General features: G+C 41.5%; 1 protein-coding gene across 5 annotated transcripts in view; it reads right to left on the reverse strand.

Annotated features, from left to right (window-relative positions):
* LOC115475505 (myelin-associated glycoprotein-like) overlaps positions 1 to 22,383 on the reverse strand; it is a 151,414-nt gene that overhangs the window by 122,104 nt on the left and 6,927 nt on the right. For 3 of the 5 annotated variants that reach the window (XM_030211255.1, XM_030211256.1, XM_030211251.1), the window contains exons 1-3: positions 4,958 to 5,043; positions 4,125 to 4,196; positions 3,105 to 3,178 (exon numbers count right to left, since the gene is read on the reverse strand). In XM_030211255.1, coding sequence (XP_030067115.1) covers positions 3,105 to 3,150 — 46 coding nt within the window. In that variant the 5' untranslated portion in view covers positions 3,151 to 3,178; positions 4,125 to 4,196; positions 4,958 to 5,043. Of the gene's footprint in view, positions 1 to 3,104; positions 3,179 to 4,124; positions 4,197 to 4,957; positions 5,044 to 22,383 lie in introns of those variants that run through there. The other 2 variants (XM_030211253.1, XM_030211252.1) reach the window with 2 other exon arrangements.

Here is a 22,383-nt window from a genome sequence, read left to right on the forward strand (position 1 = left end):
CTGAGTTTGCTGCATTTGAAAACATCAATACAAAGTCTGAAGGTCTCCGAGAAAGCTCAGAGGACCAGCAGTGATTCTGAAACAGCTCAAGGGACCACGGGGACAGGAGCTGGAAGTCTCTGAGAGACCTCATGAGACCAACAGTACAAGGACAGAGGTCAGCAGTCTCTGAAAGAGCTCAGGGGACCAGCAGGACAGGAGCTGGGGTCAGCGGTCTCTGAGAGAGACCAGGGGGCCAGCAGGTCAGGAGCTGGGGTCAGTGGCTTCTGAGAGAGCTTAGGGGACCAGCAGGAGCTGGGGTCAGTGGTCTGTGAAAAAGCTCAAGGAGCTAGGAAGGCAGGAGCTGGAGTCAGCAGTCTCTGAGAGAGCTCAAGTGGCTGGGTAGAAATGGCTCACAATAGTTACTACTTGATCAGTGAAGATATAGTGTACTGTGCTTGAATCATTTAAGGGACAGTAGAATTTGGTTCATACAGAAAAGACTGAGTGTGTGGAATGGAATTCTTGACTCAAAGTCTAGTGCTGCAGCCTCCCAAGGAGAAAAATCGATTCTGCCCCTGGTTCCAAACCAACAATTCTGATGTGTGCCCCTTCACCTAGCTTCCAGGCAGTGGTGTAGCTAGGTGGGGCGCAGGGGGAGTGGTCGCTCCCCCAAATAGATTTCTTTAAAAAAGGCGCCTATGTGCATGCGCTGCGCAGTGGCCACTTTCCCGTAGCGCTTGCATGCGGTGCCGCCCACCACCTTTCAGCTAGCACACCACGCTGCCAATGCCACTTCCAGAATGCGCCGGATCAGATCGCCGGCGTCGCTTACTGTGAGCCGTCTGCAAACTCCCAGTCTCCTGGCTGTCTCCCGTGACAGGCCCATGGTCCTCATCAGCACACGGCCCACCCGACCCACTCACTGTTGCAGCCCAGCTGTTCGACAGCAGCGCTTGGCCTGTTGGCTGTGTCAGTGTGAGTAGAGGCTGAGACTCTGCCTGACTCATGTCATCAATGTGAGCTGTAAGCTGTTCAAGCCTCTTCTTAAGGTAAGGGACCCCAACCACCGTTCCCGTTGCGGGTGCTGTGTGTGCTCTTTGGCTCGCTCAGCCTCGTTGTGTGTGTGTGTGTGTGTGTGTGGTGTGGGCTACTAGGTGGGGGGGTGGATCATGGAATTGGACAGGTCGGGCGGTTCCGCCTCTGCGGCACTTGCAGAAGCTCATCCGACCCATCCTCGACACAGCACAGACAGGAAGTTGAAGAAAACAGGAGATGAAGTATTCTTCCTTCCTATCTAGACCATTATACTAACTTTAGGTCACCCCAAAACAATAGCAAATTAAATGCTAAAGCAATAGCAAAAGATTATAAATGCAAGATCCATTTGTAAAAAGTCTAAAGCTGTTCCAGTTGGATAGGCATTAGGCAGTGCCTTAGAATGTGGAGGGCAAAAGATTTTGTCTTCTTTTTTTTTACTTATTTGATGGCTTTTTAATTTATTTGAAAGCTTCCCATATGTAGATTTAAATAGGAAATAAAAATTGAACATCACTAAAACAGCTTAAAAATGATTATAAGCTGGTAGAAACAGCAGTTACAATTCTCTGTATTTTGTGCTCATTTTTCTATGCTGTTCTATACAATACAGATGGCAAAATTTCACTGTTCAATCCTTTGGGATTGGGAAGCCTGGTGTTATAAAGATGAAATATACTGAAATTAAATGGAAGTAAAATTAAGCTCTCCTTTCATTGGGGCATATGGAATCACATCTGCGTCTGATATCTGTTTTGGTGGCCCTTTACTAGGTGAAAACATCTCTACATGAATACAGGGGGAGTCCCTATAGATTCCGTTTGCTGTATGGTTTTGAGTAGCATATTTGCAGGTTTTTGTGAATGCATCACAGTATCTGGCAGTGGAATGGTATTTACCACAATTGTACCAAGGATAGACTGGTGAAAAAACTAGGCAAAAGGTAAAATGGGAGGGGAGAGCAAGGCAATTGAAATACCCAGAGGTGGGTATAACTCTCAGTAAAGAGCATAAATCCTTTGAATATTGAGTTCATAATTGGTACTTTATGCTGGGTTCTCTTCATTTAGTTGAGTTCAACTTTGTTTATTCAACTTTGTTTTTTCTCTCTGTTTTAAGAGACATAATACAAAACTTGTAAGTTGATTAAAGTGTCTTGTTACTTCAGTAAAAAGATATCAGCGTATATATATTTGCTTTGCATTTATTAACCTGTATTTTTGTGCATTCAGATTCAGTACTGTACCAGCACTGTCAGTAAATCCACCTTAGCATTTTCCTAACTGCTGCCTATTGTCTGGAATTGCACTTCACAGTACACAAAGGCCAACAGCTTGCCATGCTAATATAAGCTGCAAGTGTAAAAAATATTTGTTCGGTCTATGTTTGTATTAGTGCTTACACTTGGCTGCCACTTGGCAGTACAGTGAAAAAAGATCAGAGAAGTTCCTGTTTGGTTGTTACCTTTTGTAGGAGAGTCAGAACCTAGGTACATTCCCCTTGGAAGATGTGCTAATCCCAGCAGTGAGACTCGACTCCAAAGCAGCCACCAGTGTCCCCTAGGCTTGGGGAACATTAGCAGTGCCTTGACTTTTCCAAGAATGTCTAGTTGCACCTTTATTGCCTGCCTAGTGTGGAAGGAATGTGTGTGCTAGTCCTGAAGTGATGGCCATGATTTGAATATTTTTACTTTGTAGTTAAGATGACAGGTTGTCTGCTCTGGTCAGCTGAGGGACCTCTTCTGCGTCCTGCCTCCTGATGTAACTTACTATTTCATTGTAGGTAGGATGCAACAGAAACAGCCTGTATTAATCATTGCCCGCCACAGCCCCTGAGCAACAACACAGACACTACTGTCTAGCTGACACCAACCAGCGCCTATTTTATAAAAGTCTGCTCCCCCTGAGATCAAAACCTGGCTATGCCTCTGCTTCCAGGTCTTACACTAGACAGCTACCTAGATGTGCAGATAGGTCGGGGGGGGGGGGGGGGGGTAACATGTGAGAGAGCTGAAAGACTTAGTGAGGGGTAGGTGATAGATGTTAGTGAACTATTCATATAGTGAAAGATGACTTTTTGTACTATACCCTGAAGGCAGACTTGTAAGAAGAAAACTGTGCATATAATTGACATATCATCACTTCTGGAGCAGCTTCTTCACCTAAGGAAAGATGGAAAAGAAATCCAGCTGAGGGAGTTGAAGACACAGGAAACAATCTCTCAGTAATGCATTTTCCTTTTTTACAGCTATGTTTCAGAATGAGCTATATCTGCATATTGACTAAGGCTCTGGCCCATGGCAGGTTCTGGAACAGGTGAGAATGCTGAACATGTTTCTCGCTGGAAGGGTGTGGGGCTGCCTCTCCTTCCCCTTCCCCCCACACTGGATATGTTGCTAATGCCACTCACCTTTCTCATTATACTAGATATAAGGTGAATGGGGGGTGGGGTGGAATTGGCCACTATACAGCATTCCCAGTTTGTATAAACTCTGAATGAAGTGGGCAGGTAGAAAGATATAAAACCCATATCCTCTGGTTCTGATGATTTCCATCTTAAAAGAGCTGTTGGAACTGTTGGACCAATATAACAAAACAGTGGGTAAAAAACCAGGAGTTCCAGAGTGAAGATGAACCAAACTTTATTAATCAGTATATTGACTCGACACAACGTTGTGTTTCGGCCAAAGGGCCTACATCAGGAGTCTACAAATAAAAACAATATATAAACAAAATATAAAAGAATATAACACTAAAAACAAATGATAATACATATATAATCTGAAAACTATGCAAATATCAAATGAGAAAATAAAAAACAAAACAGCTAGAGCATTCATATGTCATGAAACATGAACATCTTGAAAGTAAATAAAGCTTAAAACATATATATAACAAATATAAAATTTTAAATTTAAATGCTATGCAAATGTGATGTGATTTTAAAGTGAAAAGCTAATATAAAGAACAAAACAGCAAGAGCATTCATATAACATGAAGCATAATAATAGTAAATAAAACCTAAAACATTGATATGAATAAATACTTCCATTTTTTTAAAATGAACATACACAAAATGAAACAATCCAGAGAAAAAGTAGAACAAACCTAAATACTTGAGAACGATAATGATGCTCCAGAATTAGCAATGTTATAAAATACAGTCTGTATTGTAGTGGTCTGTGAAAATAGTAAAAAGCACACCACAGTAACTAACCAGAAAGGGAAAACCACTGTAATGTGAGGCACTGCCTGAATACATAAGGAAGTGCTGGCTATGGCTGTTAAAACTAGAGCCGAAATGTGACCATTAAAAACGAGAATTGTTTTAAACCAGAAACAGGGGTTAAGTCTAGGTGTGACTGTACAGAGAGATGCAATGAAGTGGAAAGCCACTGCAATATGAGATACTGCCTGAAGACCTCATAAAGAAGTGCTAGGTATGGCTGTTAAAACAAGAGCTCAATGTGACTGTTAAAAGGAGAGCTCAGTGAGACTGTTGAAACTAAGAATTTGTTTAGGTGTGCAGGGAGAAATGCAATGTAATGTGAGACACTGCCTGAAGATCTCATAAAGAAGTGCTTGGTATGGCTGTTAAAACGAGAGCTCAGTGTGACTATTGAAAACAAGAATTGTTTTAAATCAAAAACAGGGGTGGCCATCAGGAAAAATGCAATGAAATGGGGACTTTAAATTTCTTTGTGTTTGGTATAAACTCACAGTATATTGATACAATCTAATTGAGATTACAGATACAATGTTGCATATATTTTTGCTAGCTTTAACACTGTCTGATACAATGTGTATACTGCATTCTGAACTAGGCACAGTCAGGAAACTTTGCCACAGGTAAGTGAAAGGGAAAAAAAAAGGGGGGGGGGGGGGAGATCCTTATCACAGGGTATCACAAAGCTATATCTACAGTTTATCAACAAATGTACCTTAAAAAAGACCTTTGTTCTGAAGCTTGAGCCAGATCCTCTGGGCTGTGCAGTCTAAGAAACAGCTGATAGTGAATGACAGCCCTTTTGAGCTTAGGAAACAAGAGAGAAAAAAAACGCAGGGGAAAAGCAGTTGGAATCACCTGATGGGTGACCTGTACTGCACTGCTCGGAGGAACAGCTGATAATGATTGACAGTCCTGCAATGAAAGCAAAGGAAAACACCAACAGAAAAAGCTTTGCCATATGTTGCACGTAAACACTTGCATATAATGCAATAGAAAGGAAACTAAATCTACTGGCAGAGAATGTGATATACTTATTTAAAAAATAAAAAATAAATAATAAAAGCGGCAAGTTTAAAAATAAGAATAAACATACAGCACTGTGTATAGGTAAATTACTGAAATGACAAATTGGTATCCAAAGCAAAGTGAGGAGCCCTTGTATCATATGATGTGTAACAGTGATTTGCATAAACAATATATCTCTAAAAAGGATATATGGAAGAAAAGATTTCTTAAAATAAATGAAACTAAAAAATAGTTGAAAATAGAATATGAAATGCCCAAAAAACATATTAATAAAATAATGAAATAATAAAATGTATGAATGAAATAATAGAGTAAAAAGGGGACATAGTAATATAATATACAAATCTACTTGTGAAAATCATATCAATAAAATGATGAAATATTGCAATATGTAAATAAAATATTAGAATAATTATAAGGACACATATCATATAATGATAAAATTGGACATAATTATGTAATATACAAATTTTCAACAATAGAAGACTCAATATCAATTGTATTGAAGATATAAAAATTAATAAAATGCCAACAGCTACATATTTTGTGATAGCGATTAAACCTGATTCGTGTACGCAAGCCCAACTTAAAAAATTACAGCTTTCAACTCTTGTGTTGAGAAGGACATCAAGAGAATAGAAAGGAACAAGAAACCAAGATATTATAACATCAATAGTTCTGAACGCAATGCCGTCAAGGATTTGGCCAACAACTTGGATATTATTATCAAACCAGCAGACAAAGGCGGAGGGATTGTGGTAATGGACCGTACTCAGTATGTTGCTGAAATTAAGAGACAATTAGAAGACCAGGAATTCTATATTCCTTTAGAAGAGGACCCAACAGAGGAAATCCAGAAAGATATTAAAGAACTGGTAGACATTCCAGCTTATAATTGAACGAGAAAAACGCCCAAGTTCCGACCTAAATCGGGAGATGGACGTTTATCTCACAAAAATGAATAAAGCGGTATAATCGAAAGCCGATTTTTGGGCGTTTTCAACTGCACTCCGTCGCGGATGCGGACAAAGTTTATGGGGGCGTGTCAGAGGTGTGGCGAAGGCGGAACTGGGGCGTGGTTATCTGCCGAACAGAGATGGGCGCATTTCACAGATAATGGGACAAAAGTATGCGTTTTTAGCTAGAATTTAGGGCACTTTTCCTGGACCCTGTTTTTTCACGAATAAGGCCCCAAAAAGTGCCCTAAATGACCAGATGACCACTGGAGGGAATCGGGGATGACCTCCCCTGACTCCCCCAGTGGTCATAAACCCCCTCCCACCTCAAAAAATGATGTTTCACAACTTTTTATTTTCACCCTCAAATGTCATACCCACCTCCCTGGCAGCAGTATGCAGGTCCCTGGAGCAGTTGTTAGGGGGTGCAGTGGACTTCAGGCAGGTGGACCCAGGCCCATCCCCCCCCCTACCTGTTACAATTGTGCTGCTTAATGCTTAGTCGTCCAACCCCCCCCCCCCGAACCCACTGTACCCACATGTAGGTGCCCCCCTTCACTCCTTAGGGCTATAGTAATGGTGTAGACTTGTGGGCAGTGGGTTTTGAGGGGGATTTGGGGGGGCTCTACACACAAGGGAAGGGTGCTATGCACCTGGGAGCTCTTTTACCTTTTGTTCTGTTTTTGTAAAAGTGCCCCCTAGGGTGCCTGGTTGGTGTCCTGGCATGTTAGGGGGACCAGTGCACTACGACTCCTGGCCCCTCCCACGAACAAATGCCTTGGATTTATTCGTTTTTGAGCTGGGCGATTTCATTGTCCATTATCGCTGAAAAGCAAAAACGCCCAGCTCATAACTTGGCGAATAAAACATGGACGTCTAATTTTTTCGAAAATACGCTTGGGTCCGCCCCTTCACGGACCCGTTCTCGGAGATAAACGCCCATGGAGATAGGCGTTTCTGTTCGATTATGCCCCTCATTGCTTCCAAGATGGGCTTCCTCACACAAAAGGAGAAGGATTTCCTACAGGTCACACATCCAACAGTTCCTACTATCTAAAATACACAAATCATTGTCTAACCCGCCCGGGAGACCTTTCATCTCTGGAAATGGCTCAATCCTAGAACCACTGTCAATATTTGTAGATTTTTTTCTGAGGCCGTTTGTTCCTCTAATACCATCATACATTCAAGACACTACACATATGATCAATATTTTGCATGAGTATGATTGACCCCTTACGGATACCATCCTAGTCACTATGGACATTGAATCATTATATACTAATATCCCACAGCTGGAGGCTATACAGATCATCGAGAACGTTCTACAAGGAAGAACTACACACAAGAGAATACCAAATCATCTTATTCTGACATGTGCTACTATTGCTCTCACCAAAAACTACTTTGGATTTGATAAGGTTTATTATCAACAGATTAAAGGCACAGCCATGGATTCCAGCATGGCTCCAGACCTGGCCAATCTATAAGTAGCAGATTTTGAAGCCCAACATCTTACTGATCATCCGTTTATCCAGCATGTGAAAATTTACAGACGCTATATAGATTATATTTTTATTTTGTGGCAAGGATCTGAAGAAACTTTACATTCCTTTTTTCAGTGGTTCAATACGAGAGATCCTAATCTCAGATTTAAGATGGAATTTGATATACATGAAATTCATTTTCTGGACCTTACCATCCCAAAACATGAATATTTCTTCAAAACTACTATTTACAAGAAACCAACGGATTGCAATACTTTTTTTTACATTATTCCAGCTACCACAACCCTAAACTTAAAAGTAATTTACCATTGTGCCAGTTTCTCCATCTTAAACGCATCTGCACAGATTTTGAAGAATTTAATCAGCAAGCACAGCAAATGAGTGACAGATTCGCATCAAGAGGATATCCCCAGAGACATATTACCAGTGGATATGAGAAAGCTTTGGCACAAGAACGAGAAAACCTCTTGAATCCCACTCGCAAGAAAGAGGCCCCTGATATAGTCTGTACACTACAGTATTCTTTTCTGGCTGAACACATTTCAAGGTCTATTCGCAGACATTGGCACATTCTTGAAGGCTTGGACTGTTTCAAAAACAAATCATTAGTCATTGCATACTCCAGGAACAAAAACCTTAAAGCATACCTGGTTCCTTCAACCTTACCGGAGCTTCCAATCACAACATGCACTCTTCCCTTGGGACATAGGAAATGCGGGCACTGCAGTGTCTGCAGTTTGTGCCTTGAAGCTGACATATTTACTCATCCTATCACAAATAAAACTTTTCCTCTGAAACATACATCAGACTGCAATACCACTTCTGTTATCTATATCATTCAATGTCCATGCCCTCTATTATACGTGGGGAAGACCATCAGAGCGATCAAAACACGCATCATAGAACACAGGAGTTGCATCAACAGAGGAATTGAGTCTGCACCTCTTGTCCAGCATTGGAATTCAGCTAACCATACTGCATCAGACTTACGATTCATCGTCTTCAAGACTTTCAGCAAAAAGTGGAGGGAAGGCAACCTTGATAAACTCCTACTCCAGGAGGAACAAAGACAGATCTTTCAATTAAACACACTCAGTCCCCATGGCCTTAACAATGAATTCGATTTCTGTCCTTTCCTTTAAAAGCAAACTTGTTTTTTGGTTTATGTCACACGCATATATATGTCTTCTCTTATACACTTGCTGTTCTTTTATACATATATTTTTTACATAATCTTTATTTTTTAAGTTGGGCTTGCGTACACGAATCAGGTTTAATCGCTATCACAAAATATGTAGCTGTTGGCATTTTATTAATTTTTATATTAATTTTTATATCTTCAATACAATTGATATTGAGTCTTCTATTGTTGAAAATTTGTATATTACATAATTATGTCCAATTTTATCATTATATGATATGTGTCCTTATAATTATTCTAATATTTTATTTACATATTGCAATATTTCATCATTTTATTGATATGATTTTCACAAGTAGATTTGTATATTATATTACTATGTCCCCCTTTTACTCTATTATTTCATTCATACATTTTATTATTTCATTATTTTATTAATATGTTTTTTTGGGCATTTCATATTCTATTTTCAACTATTTTTTAGTTTCATTTATTTTAAGAAATCTTTTCTTCCATATATCCTTTATAGAGATACTAGTAAAAAACGCCCATTTCTTGGAGAGATGAAACGGGTGCTAGCAAGGTTTTGGGGCATGGGGAGATTGGGTTTTCAGCATCGACGTACCATCAGCGAGGCAGCTGTCCCGCAACCCCTCTGTGATGCAGGTTCGGTGTGAGGCATGGCCACCAAGTCGCTGAGGGCCGGGCAGGGGGAGATAGCATTTGCAGTGTCGCTGTCCCAGCCGGGAGATTGAGTTTGTGTCCTGCTCCTGCAGTGTGCTCCGCCCTTGTCGTCATGACGTTCTGATGCGAGGGCGGGGCATACGGCGCTTCAGAGTTCTGAGTTCCGGTTTGGAGGCCTGGGCAAACAGGATATCTTTGAGGCCTCACACTTCCGGTTTGGAGCAATTTGGAGGCTTCATTTAGAACGTTGGGGTTGGGAATTATGTCCGGAAGGGGCGTGGCTGGGGGGGGCGGGTCTATGAGTGACAGTGGTGCATGAGTATGAGAGTGAGTGTTGTGTTTGCCTCCCACAGAGTGAGCTTCAGCACAGATTGAGCTTCAGCAGGTGAGAGAGAAGGTGAGAATTATTTATATAGATATTGTTTATGCAAATCACTGTTACACATCATATGATACAAGGGCTCCTCACTTTGCTTTGGATACCAATTTGTCATTTCAGTAATTTACCTATACACAGTGCTGTATGTTTATTCTTATTTTTAAACTTGCCGCTTTTATTATTTATTTTTTATTTTTTAAATAAGTATATCACATTCTCTGCCAGTAGATTTAGTTTCCTTTCTATTGCATTATATGCAAGTGTTTACGTGCAACATATGGCAAAGCTTTTTCTGTTGGTGTTTTCCTTTGCTTTCATTGCAGGACTGTCAATCATTATCAGCTGTTCCTCCGAGCAGTGCAGTACAGGTCACCCATCAGGTGATTCCAACTGCTTTTCCCCTGCGTTTTTTTTCTCTCTTGTTTCCTAAGCTCAAAAGGGCTGTCATTCACTATCAGCTGTTTCTTAGACTGCACAGCCCAGAGGATCTGGCTCAAGCTTCAGAACAAAGGTCTTTTTTAAGGTACATTTGTTGATAAACTGTAGATATAGCCAGGGCCGTGCCGACACGGTAAGCGAGGTAAGCAACGCAGGGGGGCGCTGACCTCTAGAGGGCGCCACTCACTTGCAAAGTCTTTTACCTCGCCACTCACTTGCAAAGTCTTTTACCTGAAATTGTGATTCTCCTCTCTCCCCTGCCCTTCCGGCATCAGGAAGTGAAGGTAGCCCAGCAGTGCTGAGACAGACACTGCTCTGCTAAAGCTGCTTCAAAGAGTACAACCAGCAGCTATTTATGGCTTTGGTGTGTGAACAACTTTCATTCAGGGTGAGCTGGAACAACATTCAAATTAAAGAGAACAGGTTTGGCGGCAGGTGTGCAAGTGAGACTGGGGAGAAATAAAAAATAAATAGTGTAATTGTTATCTGTAAGTGGTTCAAAGTTTTTGTTTTTTGAGCATGTACACTGAGAGGAGGGCATGACTGCAATGATATGTACATAATTATCATAGCTACAGCTAAAATCCATTTAATTGGCTGAGGTTCAAAGAGGAAGTTTAGCTGAGGTATAGTGTAGAATAGCTGGTAAGTAAAAATCTGATTGCTTTTTTGTGTGTTTGTTTTATATAAAACATTCTGCTTGGATAGGGAGAGTTTGTGATATTTGAAAATACATTTTGCTGTAATAGTAACATAGTAACATAGTAGATGACGGCAGAAAAAGACCTGCACGGTCCATCCAGTCTGCCCAACAAGATAACTCATATTTGCTGCTTTTTGTGTATACCCTACTTTGATTTGTACCTGTGCTCTTCAGGGCACAGACCGTATAAGTCTGCCCAGCACTATCCCCGCCTCCCAACCACCCGCCCCTCCTCCCAACCACCGGCTCCGGCACAGACCGCACAAGTCTGCCCAGCACCATCCCCACCTCCCAACCACCAGCCCCGCCTCCCAACCCCGGCTCCGGCACAGACCATACAAGTCTGTCCAGCACTATCCCCGCCTCCCAACCACCAGTCCCGCTGCCCACCACCGGCCCTGGCACAGACCGTACAAGTCTGTCCAGCACTATCCCCGCCTCCCAACCACCAGCTCCACCTCCCGATTAATGAAATTGCTAAACTTTAGAGTCAGAGACTTATCAATGAGGGATACATACAGTGGAAAGGAAGCCCTGGAAACAGAGTTAAGAGGACAGATACCAGCAACAGAATCAGATACTGGGCCAGCATGATCAGAAAATGAAAGTCACCAGCCAACAAAGGTAGAAAAAAATCATTTTATTTTCATTTTAGTGTTTGGAATATGTCCACTTTGAGAATTTACATCTGCTATCTTATTTTGCAATGTATAGCAGTCTCCAAGAGACTGGGCTCCCAGTGAGCCAGGGAGGTCAGACTGTGTAAATGAGATGAACAGACTCCCCACACACACACTGTAACAAAGACAGGAACATGCATAATCAAAGCTTAGGTCTCTGCAGTTACAAGGGCTGGCCATTCCTAATTATGCTAATAGTTTTTAATAGGCTAAGTCCCACTGAAAAGCCTCTTTATAAAGGCAGTGCTTTCTCTGGAGAGCAGTGTTAAGAAACAGCAGGAATTGTGTTTATTTTTTAAAACTGCTTTCCTGTGTAAGCTAATTTACAGTTTTCTAGTATATGCTTGACATTGAAGGGTGTGGTAGACCCTTTTGTCAGGTCTGGCTGGGCCTGTAGTTTTCAGTCTAAAGGAAAGACAGGTAGCAATGGAGAAACATCTAATGAAGAAGCGAGACGGGGGGGGGGGGGGGGGGGGGGGGGAGAGGGGGGGCACCAACTGATAGTCTGCAGGGGGGGCACCAGAGACCCTTGGCAGGGCCCTGGATATAGCTTTGTGATACCCTGTGATAAGGATCTTTTTCCTCCCTTTTTTTCCCTTTCACTTACCTGTGGCAAAGTTTCCTGACTGTGCCTAGTTCAGAATGCAGTATACACATTGTATCAGACAGTGTTTAAATTTCTTTGTGTTTGGTATAAACTCACAGTATATTGATAAATCTAATTGAGATTACAGATACAATGTTGTATATATTTTTGCTAGCTTTAAGTCCCCATTTCATTGCATTTTTCCTGATGGCCACCCCTGTTTTTGATTTAAAACAATTCTTGTTTTCAATAGTCACACTGAGCTCTCGTTTTAACAGCCATACCAAGCACTTCTTTATGAGATCTTCAGGCAGTGTCTCACATTACATTGCATTTCTCCCTGCACACCTAAACAAATTCTTAGTTTCAACAGTCTCACTGAGCTCTCCTTTTAACAGTCACATTGAGCTCTTGTTTTAACAGCCATACCTAGCACTTCTTTATGAGGTCTTCAGGCAGTATCTCATATTGCAGTGGCTTTCCACTTCATTGCATCTCTCTGTACAGTCACACCTAGACTTAACCCCTGTTTCTGGTTTAAAACAATTCTCGTTTTTAATGGTCACATTTCGGCTCTAGTTTTAACAGCCATAGCCAGCACTTCCTTATGTATTCAGGCAGTGCCTCACATTACAGTGGTTTTCCCTTTCTGGTTAGTTACTGTGGTGTGCTTTTTACTATTTTCACAGACCACTACAATACAGACTGTATTTTATAACATTGCTAATTCTGGAGCATCATTATCGTTCTCAAGTATTTAGGTTTGTTCTACTTTTTCTCTGGATTGTTTCATTTTGTGTATGTTCATTTTAAAAAAATGGAAGTATTTATTCATATCAATGTTTTAGGTTTTATTTACTATTATTATGCTTCATGTTATATGAATGCTCTTGCTGTTTTGTTCTTTATATTAGCTTTTCACTTTAAAATCACATCACATTTGCATAGCATTTAAATTTAAAATTTTATATTTGTTATATATATGTTTTAAGCTTTATTTACTTTCAAGATGTTCATGTTTCATGACATATGAATGCTCTAGCTGTTTTGTTTTTTATTTTCTCATTTGATATTTGCATAGTTTTCAGATTATATATGTATTATCATTTGTTTTTAGTGTTATATTCTTTTATATTTTGTTTATATATTGTTTTTATTTGTAGACTCCTGATGTAGGCCCTTTGGCCGAAACACAACGTTGTGTCGAGTCAATATACTGATTAATAAAGTTTGGTTCATCTTCACTCTGGAACTCCTGATTTTTTACCCACTGTTTTGTTATATTGTGACTATCCGTGGGATTTCGTTGAGTTCTCCACGTTTGTGGATTCTCTACTGGAACTGTTGGACCTGCAGCTTTTAGGAGAGGCAGAGGATGTGGGTTTTACCTGCTTAGTAACATTTCGCCAGATCCAGTGGCTCTGATGCATTCCACATTATAGGAGTTGCCAGACTGGCAGCTTCCAGGAGATCCAACTTTGATCCATTTTAGCACAGAGGTTTGTGTGATGTGAGTTGCTTCACAGCCAGATCCAATGCATTCCACATTAAAAAAAAAAAAAAAGTTGCTCTAAGGTGGGTAAATGCTGGCAGAAACAGCAGCTCCTTCCTTGGAACCCTGCGGAACTGCAGGATCCGGTTTTACTTATTTCTGGGGCAGACTGAATTGATGGGACACGAAGAGGGGCATTTTTGGATGGAGCAGGCCATCTCTAAGGGCACCCATCTCCGAGGACGGTGCCACGAAGGGGCGGGGCCAACCGTATTTTCGAACGAGATGACTGGCCATCTTTCGTTTCGATAATACGGTTGGGGCTGGCCAAATGTCAGAGATGGCCGGGTTTGAGATGGCCGGCCTTGGTTTTTGCCGATAATGGAAACCGAGGCCGGCCATCTCAAAGCCGCCAAATCCAAGGCATTTGGTCATGGGAGGGGCTAGCATTTGTAGTGCACTGGTCCCCCTGACATGCCAGGACACCAACTGGGCACCCTAGAGGGCACTTCTAAAAAAAAAAAAAAATTAAAATAGCTCCCAGGTGCATAGCTCCCTTACCTTGGGTGCTGAGCCCCCCAAATCCTCCCCAAAACCCACTCCTCACAACTGTCCACCATTACCATAGCCCTTATGGTTGAAGGGGGGCACCTACATGTGGGTACAGTGGGGTGGGTTTTGAAGGGCTCCCATTTTCCACCACGTGTAACAGGTAGGGGGGGGATGGGCCTGGGTCCGCCTGCCTGAAGTCCACTGCACCCACTAAAACTGCTCCAGGGACCTGTATACTGCTGCGATGGACCTGAGTATGACATGTGAGGCTGGCATAGAGGCTGGCAAAAAAAGTTTTAAAGTTGTTTTTTTGAGGGGGGGGGGGGTTAGTGACCACTGGGGGAGTCAGGGGAGGTGATCCCCGATTCCCTCCGGTGGTCATCTGGTCAGTTTGGGGACTTTTTGGGGACTTGGACCTGAAAAAAAGGGACCAAGTAAAGTCAGCCAAATGCTCGTCAGGGCCGGCTTTCTTTTTTCCATTTTCGGGCGAAGCTGGCCATCTCTTAAGCACGCCCCAGCATGCACCTGCCCCGCCTTCGCTACCCTTCCGACACGCCCCCTTGAAGTTTGGCCAGCTCCGCGACAGACTGCAGTTGAGGCCGGCCAAAATCGGCTTTCGATTATGCCGATTTCGCCGGCCTTGAGAGATGGCCGGCTATCTCCCGATTTGTGTCAGAAGATGGCCGGCCTTCTCTTTCGAAAATAAGCTAGCAAGTGTCACTCCCGGTTCATACATGCTCAGGGTTCCACAGGCTACTGCACTGCTTGCCCCAACCCAAAGCCAACCCTGATCTGGCCAATCACAATGGGGATTGAGCAATGCTTGATGACATCACCATAGAGTTTCACTATACTCAAAATTGGTCAAACCCAAACTTGGAGCTGCAATGAAATGTTATCTTATGTGCCTTCATCAAACAAAAGGCCAACTCAAAGCCATTTACTTCAAACAATATAATAAAACACACAAACGTAACCATCAGGTCCTGGTAATCTATTTGGTTTCTGAGAGTCAGCACCGGACAAACAGGACTATGGACTTTGAATACCTCAAGGAGACCCTGGAATTCTCTTCTTAGTTATTATTTTCACCACACTGTATGCATTTATAATTCATCCATTGTCACATCTGGGTGGCTTACAAGAAAACACACAATCAAATTGCACTAAAACAGATCCAACTTGCAATGAAACATACACAAAAAATCATAGTAAAGCAAACACAACACAAGCTATCTATAAGTCTGACAATTAAGTCCTTGCCATACGACCCACATGTGGACTGTGAAGGGTTAATTCAGTGGTTAGGGGATCCTGTTGCCTGTGAAAGTCTCTTCCTGTTCTGTTATTCAGGACTTCAGTTATCCTCTAAAAATAGAGCGTGAATGACTGCTGAAAAGTGGCCCCTTTTTTCCATTTAGGTTGCTATTTGGACTTTCAGATGCATAAAAATGTGCCTGAAAATAACTTTTACCAGCAGTCCTGTTCATTCAGTGAGTGATTTCTCGTTTCCTTATAAAACTCATTGTTGAGTAATCAGTTTAACTGGCTTCAAAAAAGGGATTTGACAAGTATGGATGAGTGTGCAGGTCAAAATGTTTTGTTTTGTTTTGTTTCCTATTGGGCTCATTTTTGAAAGAGAAGGAGGCCCATCTTTCAACACAAATCACAACATGGGCGTCCTTCTCCCAGAGTCGCCCAAATCGCCATAATTGAAAGCTGATTTTGGGTGCCCTCAACTGCTTTCCGTCGCAGGGATGAGCAAAGTTCCCGGAGGCATGTCGGAAGCATAGCAAAGGCGGGACTGGGGCATGCTTAACACATGGGCGTCCTCAGCCGATAATGGAAAAAAGAAGGGTGTCCCTGATGAGCACTTGGCCGACTTTACTTGGCCCATTTTTTCTTGCAACCAAGTCTCAAAAAGGTGCCCGAACTGACCAGATGACCACTGGAGGGAATTGGGGATGACCTCCCCTTACTCTCCCAGTGGTCACTAACCCCCTCCCACCCTAAAAACAAATCTTTTTAAATATTTTTTGCCAGCTTATATACCAGCCTCAAATGTAATACCCAGCTCCCTGACAGCAGCATGCAGGTCCCTGGAGCAGTTTTAGTGGGTGAAGTGCACTTCAGGCAGGTGGACCCAGGTCCACCCCCCCTACCTGTTACACTTGTGGTGGTAAATGTGAGCCCTTCAAAACCCACCACAAACCTACTGTACCCACATGTAGGTGCCCCCCTTCACCCCTTAGGACTATGGTAGTGGTGTACAGTTGTGGGTAGTGGGTTTTTGGGGGGCTCAGCACCCAAGGTAAGGGAGCTATGCACCTGGGAGCAATTTCTGAAGTCCACTGCAGTGCCCGGTTGGTGTCCTGGCATGTGAGGGGGGACAAGTGCACTACAAATGCTGGCTCCTCCCACGACCAAAGGGCTTGGATTTGGTCATTTCTGAGATGGGCGTCCTCAGTTTACATTATTGCCGAAAACCAGGGACAACCATCTCTAAGGTCGACCATCTCTAAGGTCAACCTAAATGTTGAGATTTGGGTGTCCCCGACCGTATTATTTTTTGTTTCAATAATACGGTCGGGGACGCCCAAATCTCAACATTTAGGTTGACCTTAGAGATGGTCGACCTTAGAGATGGTTGTCCCTGGTTTTTGTCAATAATGTAAACTGAGGACGCCCATCTCAGAAATGACCAAATCCAAGCCCTTTGGTCGTGGGAGGAGCCAGCATTTGTAGTGCACTGGTCCCCCCTCACATGCCAGGACACCAACCGGGCACTGCAGTGGACTTCAGAAATTGCTCCCAGGTGCATAGCTCCCTTACCTTATCTTGCTGCCCATCTTGTTTCGATAATACAGGTTCCCCCACCCCTTCGCCAGGACGTCTTGCGAGGACGTCCTCAGGAAAACTTGGGCATCTCGTTCAATTATGCCCCTCCACGTCATTTATGGGATTTTTGTTTCTGGGGCAATATCATAAGTAGTGTGTGCTATTTTGCACATCCTTTTGCTCAAATAGGGTGCATTATTTATTTTTTTATTATTCTTTTATATTATTTAATTCACACCTTTCCCGTGGTAGTTCCAAGATGAGGTACATTTACATTTAGGCACACTAGGTATTTTGAGCAGAACAGGGTTGATCCAGTCTTGGGTTTACCCCATTGCATGCAGGAACTTGTAGTTCTGATTTCCCCATTGCATGCCCAATGAAAAGCAAGACTACAAATCCCAGCATGCACCAAGTAAACCCAGGATTGGCACTGAATTTCCACGAAAGGCAGCCTGGATAACTCCCGTGGTCTGAATATCAGTCCCAAAAAATTAAAATCAAATAATAATGAAACAGAGCAAAATATATACAGGCAAAATTGAATCAAAACATTAAGGGGGTCTTTTACTAAAGATTAGCTCATGTTATCTGCAAAAAGGCCCATTTTATTCCTATGGGCCCTGCTGCAGTTAACTTGAGCTAAGGTTTAGTAAAAGACCCCTAAGTCAAATACAAAAGTCTAATTACATACATTTGAATATAAATGAAATATACTTTTAAAAGACAACCCATATATACATATATTTATAAGAATATGAAATCTAATATAGACATACCAGACAAGATAGAGCATCAATATGAATGCCTTCACTCTCTTCTATGGATAAATATATCTTTCTAGAAGTTAATTTAAAAAAGTGTCATCTCAAATTTAAAAAAAATAAGTAAAAAAAAAAAACAACAAAGCTGATAAGTATTATATCTAATGTAATCTGGACATTTATATTTTGCTTAACCCATTTAGGCAGATAACAAATTAAGGGGCCCTTTTACTAAGTTACCATGCGCCAATCTGGAGCTACAACTGGCCCAACACGGGTGTCAGCAGTAGTTTCATCGTGTACTACCTGGTTAATGCCAGGTTAGCGCAGGAGCCCCTTACCACCACCTCAGTGGGGCCGTTTTACTAAAGCTTAGCACATGTGAATGGAATTAGTACACGCTAACTCCATAATTCTGTAAAAGTCACCAAAAATTACGTGCTAAATGTGGGTGCGGGCCCAATTCTTGCATGCAATTGAACTGAATAATGAGCCAATTAGTACCAATAATTGGCTTCTTAACAAGCAATTATTGGTGCTCATTGAAATCAATTTTATGCGCATCCTGGAAAAGGGGCATGGAAATGGGTGTGACATGGGCATTTGAGGACGGAGCATGGGCATGGATTCAAGATACACACACTATTATTGAATAAGGGGGTTCTGTACATAAATTTAGGCTGGGGCATTTGCTTCTCATTTTCTTGGTGCAAATAAACGTGCTTAAATTTATGAGGGACCCCTGTGCTTCCACGTCTAACTTTGTACGCAGCGTATAGAATAGTGCATTTTTTAAAGGCATGATTTATAGAACTCATCCCTAAATACTAAGAAGCCTATTTTATACCAATAGTGTGTGCTAAATACTAAGAAGCTCAAGGGCCCCTTTTACCAAGCTGCGGTAAAAGGTGATCTGTGGTAGCATCGGCGAATGGATTCACTGTGTGCCGAGGCCCCTTTTTACCACAGCAGGTAAAAGGCTTTTCTTTTTAAAGGGAAATGGCCCTGCGGTAAGTGAACCACTTGCTCTGCGGCCGTTTACCGGAGGAGCTCTATAATAAAGAAGCTCTTTGAGCAGGGACCGTCCCTCTTTGTTAAATTGTACAGCGCTGTGTAACCCTAGTAGCGCTTTAGAAATGTTAAGTAGTAGTAAAGAACAAAATTACAGAGCATATTCAAAAGCATGGATTAATAAGACAAAGCCAACATGGATTTAGTGCAGGGAAATCTTGTCTCACCAATCTATTACAGTTCTTTGAAGGGGTGAACAAAAGTGGATAAAGGTGAGCCTGTAGATACTGTGTATCTGGATTTTCAAAAGACATTTGACAAAGTACCACCTCATGAAAGACTCCAGAGGACATTGGAGAGTCTTGGGAAAGGTGGTAGTGTTCTATTGTGGATTAAAAACTGGTTAAAAGATGGCGGGGGGGGCGTTTCAAGATGGCGGATGGTTTGGTAGACGCTCGACATCGACGCTGACTCTTCCTAGGTGAACGATTACTACGGGGAAAAAATTTTTTCCTAAAATGCCGCACACCAAAAGGAAAGGGGTAGTAAAAGGCTTACCGGTGAAAAATCCCGAAACTACCCTAGTGCAGACGACGATGGAGAGGTTTGCCGCCAGCACTCCACGACGGACCGGCTTGAGTTTCCCCACAGTGGAAGACGAGGGTGGATCGCCTTTTCCACGGGGAGTTGAGACCTCATTATCCTCGCCGGAAATTAATCCTCCGCCTTGCCCAGCAGGCCTCAGAAGTGGGTTAGGACTTCTAGATTCGTCTGAAGATGTCGAAATAGAAGAACTAATCACCGGAACCCACGACGAGGCCCTGGGACAACAACAAAACAAAGTGGAGCTTAAGACCCCCGAGGCGGTAACTTTGGACACTATCTGGGCAGCGATACAAACGTTAACTTCTGTGGTAACTCCAATCGTGAGTAAACTAGATTTGGTAACTTCTGCGTTGGATACCTTTAAAAAAGAATCTGAAAAGACTAATATAGTTGTCCAACAGGATTTAAAGACTTTGAAAGAGAAATCTGATATGCTTATTAAGGATAAGATGGCAATTCATCGAAAGATAGAATACTTTGAGAACTTTAATAGACGTTTAAATTTAAGATTTTTGAATTTTCCTGTTTCCCCTGAAATTAATGTGAAGGATCTGTTTAAAAAATTTCTTATGGAAAATCTTCTATACTCCCCAGATTTGATTCCTCCAATTAATAAAATATATTACTTACCAGATTTGAAAAGGGGAGAAAAATTGAAGACTTCAGGAGATTTACAAAATCTAACAGCCTTCTTAGAAGAATCAACTACTGAAATTCTAACTAGAAAAACTATGCTTGTTTCATTAGTTTTTGAACAAGATGTGAATGCCATTTTGAAAATGTACTTCAGAAATTCAACTAAAATGTTTTTTGGAGAAAAGATATGGATATATCCAGACGTGGCGAAGACCACACAAGATCGAAGAAAAGCTTTTTTAGCTTATAGAGAAGAAACTCGATTGCTAGGGGCAAGATTTATTTTGTAATACCCTTGTAAATGCATGATAAATTACTTAGATAAAAAATATGTGTTTTTTGAACCAGAACAACTGAAAGTCTTTTTAGAGATGAAAAAAAATAACCAGATAATTTCCGAATAATGAAAGATCAGGATTAATAATAATAATAATTGTGGAAGCTATCCAGGCCATATTTATTAGATATTTGTTTTCCACATGATTGTTCCATCATTTATGCTTAGCCCCCTCCTCTTTACTTTGTTGGTGGTCTAGGAAAGAACTTGTATGAGAGGAGAGTTAAAACTTTATTTCCTACTAAATATTATATGTGTTCTGCTTTTCCTGAACAAGATTTAATGCTTGTATAAAATTGTTGAAATTATAAAAAAAAAAAAAAAAAAAAAAAAAAAACTGGTTAAAAAATACAAACAGAGTAGGGTTAAATAGTCAGTATACCCAATGGAGAAGGGTAGATAGTGGGTTCCCCAGGGGTCTGTGCTGGGACCGCTGCTTTTTAACATATTTATAAATTATCTAGAGATGGGAGTAACTAGTGAGGTAATTAAATTTGCTGACGACATAAAATTATTCAAAGCTGTTAAATCACAAGAAGATTGTGAAGAATTATAAGAGGACTTTACGAGACTGGGAGACTGGGCATCCAAATGGCAGATAAATGCAAAGTGATGCATGTGGGAAAGAGGAACCCGAACTATAGATACGTGATGCGAGGTTCCATATTACTACTACTAATCATTTATATAGTGCTACAAGGCATACGCAGCACTGTACACCATACACAAAGACAGTCCATGCTCAAAGAGCTTACAATCTAGATATATTAGCAGTCACCAACCAGGAAAGGGATCTATGTTTTGTAATTGGTATGTTGAAACCCTCTGCTCAGTGTGCGGTGGTGGTTAAGAAAGCAAATAGAATGTTAGGTATTATTAGGAAAGGAATGGAAAACAAAAATGTGGACATTTTAATGCCTTTGTATTGCTCCATGGGTCGACCACACCTCGAATACTGTGTGCAATTCTGATCACCGCATCTCAAAAATGATGTTGTGGCATTAGAAATGATATAGAGAAGGGCAACGAAAATGATAAAGAGGATGGGATGACTTCCCTATGAGGAAAGGCTAAAGTGGCTAGGCTCTTCAGCTTGGAGAAAAGATGGCTGAGAGGAGATATGATAGAGGTCTATAGAATAATGAGTGGAGTGGAAAGGGTAGACATGAATTGCTTGTTTACTCTTTCCAAAAATACTTGGACTAGGGGGCACACAATGAAGCTACCAAGTAGTAAATTTAAAACAAACTGGAGAAAATATTTCTTCACTCAACGTGTAATTAAACTCTGGAATTTGTTGCCAGAGAATGTGGTAAAAGCAGTTAGCATAGCAGGGTTTAAAAAAGGTTTAGGTAGGTTCCTAAAAAAAAAGTCCACAAGCCATTATTAAGATGGACTTGGGGAAAATCCACTGCTTATTTCTATAAGCAGCATAAAATGTATTGTACTGTTTTGGGATCTTGCCAGATACTTGTAACCTGGGTAGGCCATTGTTGGAAACAGGATGTTGGGCTTGATGGGCCTTCGGTCTGTCTCAGTATGGCAACACTTACGTACTTATGTAGATCTTACCACACTCACTCTGGTTTCAGTGCCGAAACCAAAACCAAAATTCAGTCGGCCTCTAATACAAATATGTAGCCAAACCCATTAAGTGCCATCAATTAAGTAAAGATATCACCATTTTTTAAAAGGTAGAAATAAAAAACAGAAAAGTTAAGCAGAATTTACTCCTTTAAGCCCTCATTTAAAGCCCTGGGCAAAATGAGCACTTTTTAAAAAATCTGTGCATACCTCTGAG

This window comes from Microcaecilia unicolor, chromosome 8, assembly GCF_901765095.1.
Source record: "Microcaecilia unicolor chromosome 8, aMicUni1.1, whole genome shotgun sequence".
Taxonomy (NCBI): Eukaryota; Metazoa; Chordata; class Amphibia; order Gymnophiona; family Siphonopidae; genus Microcaecilia; species Microcaecilia unicolor.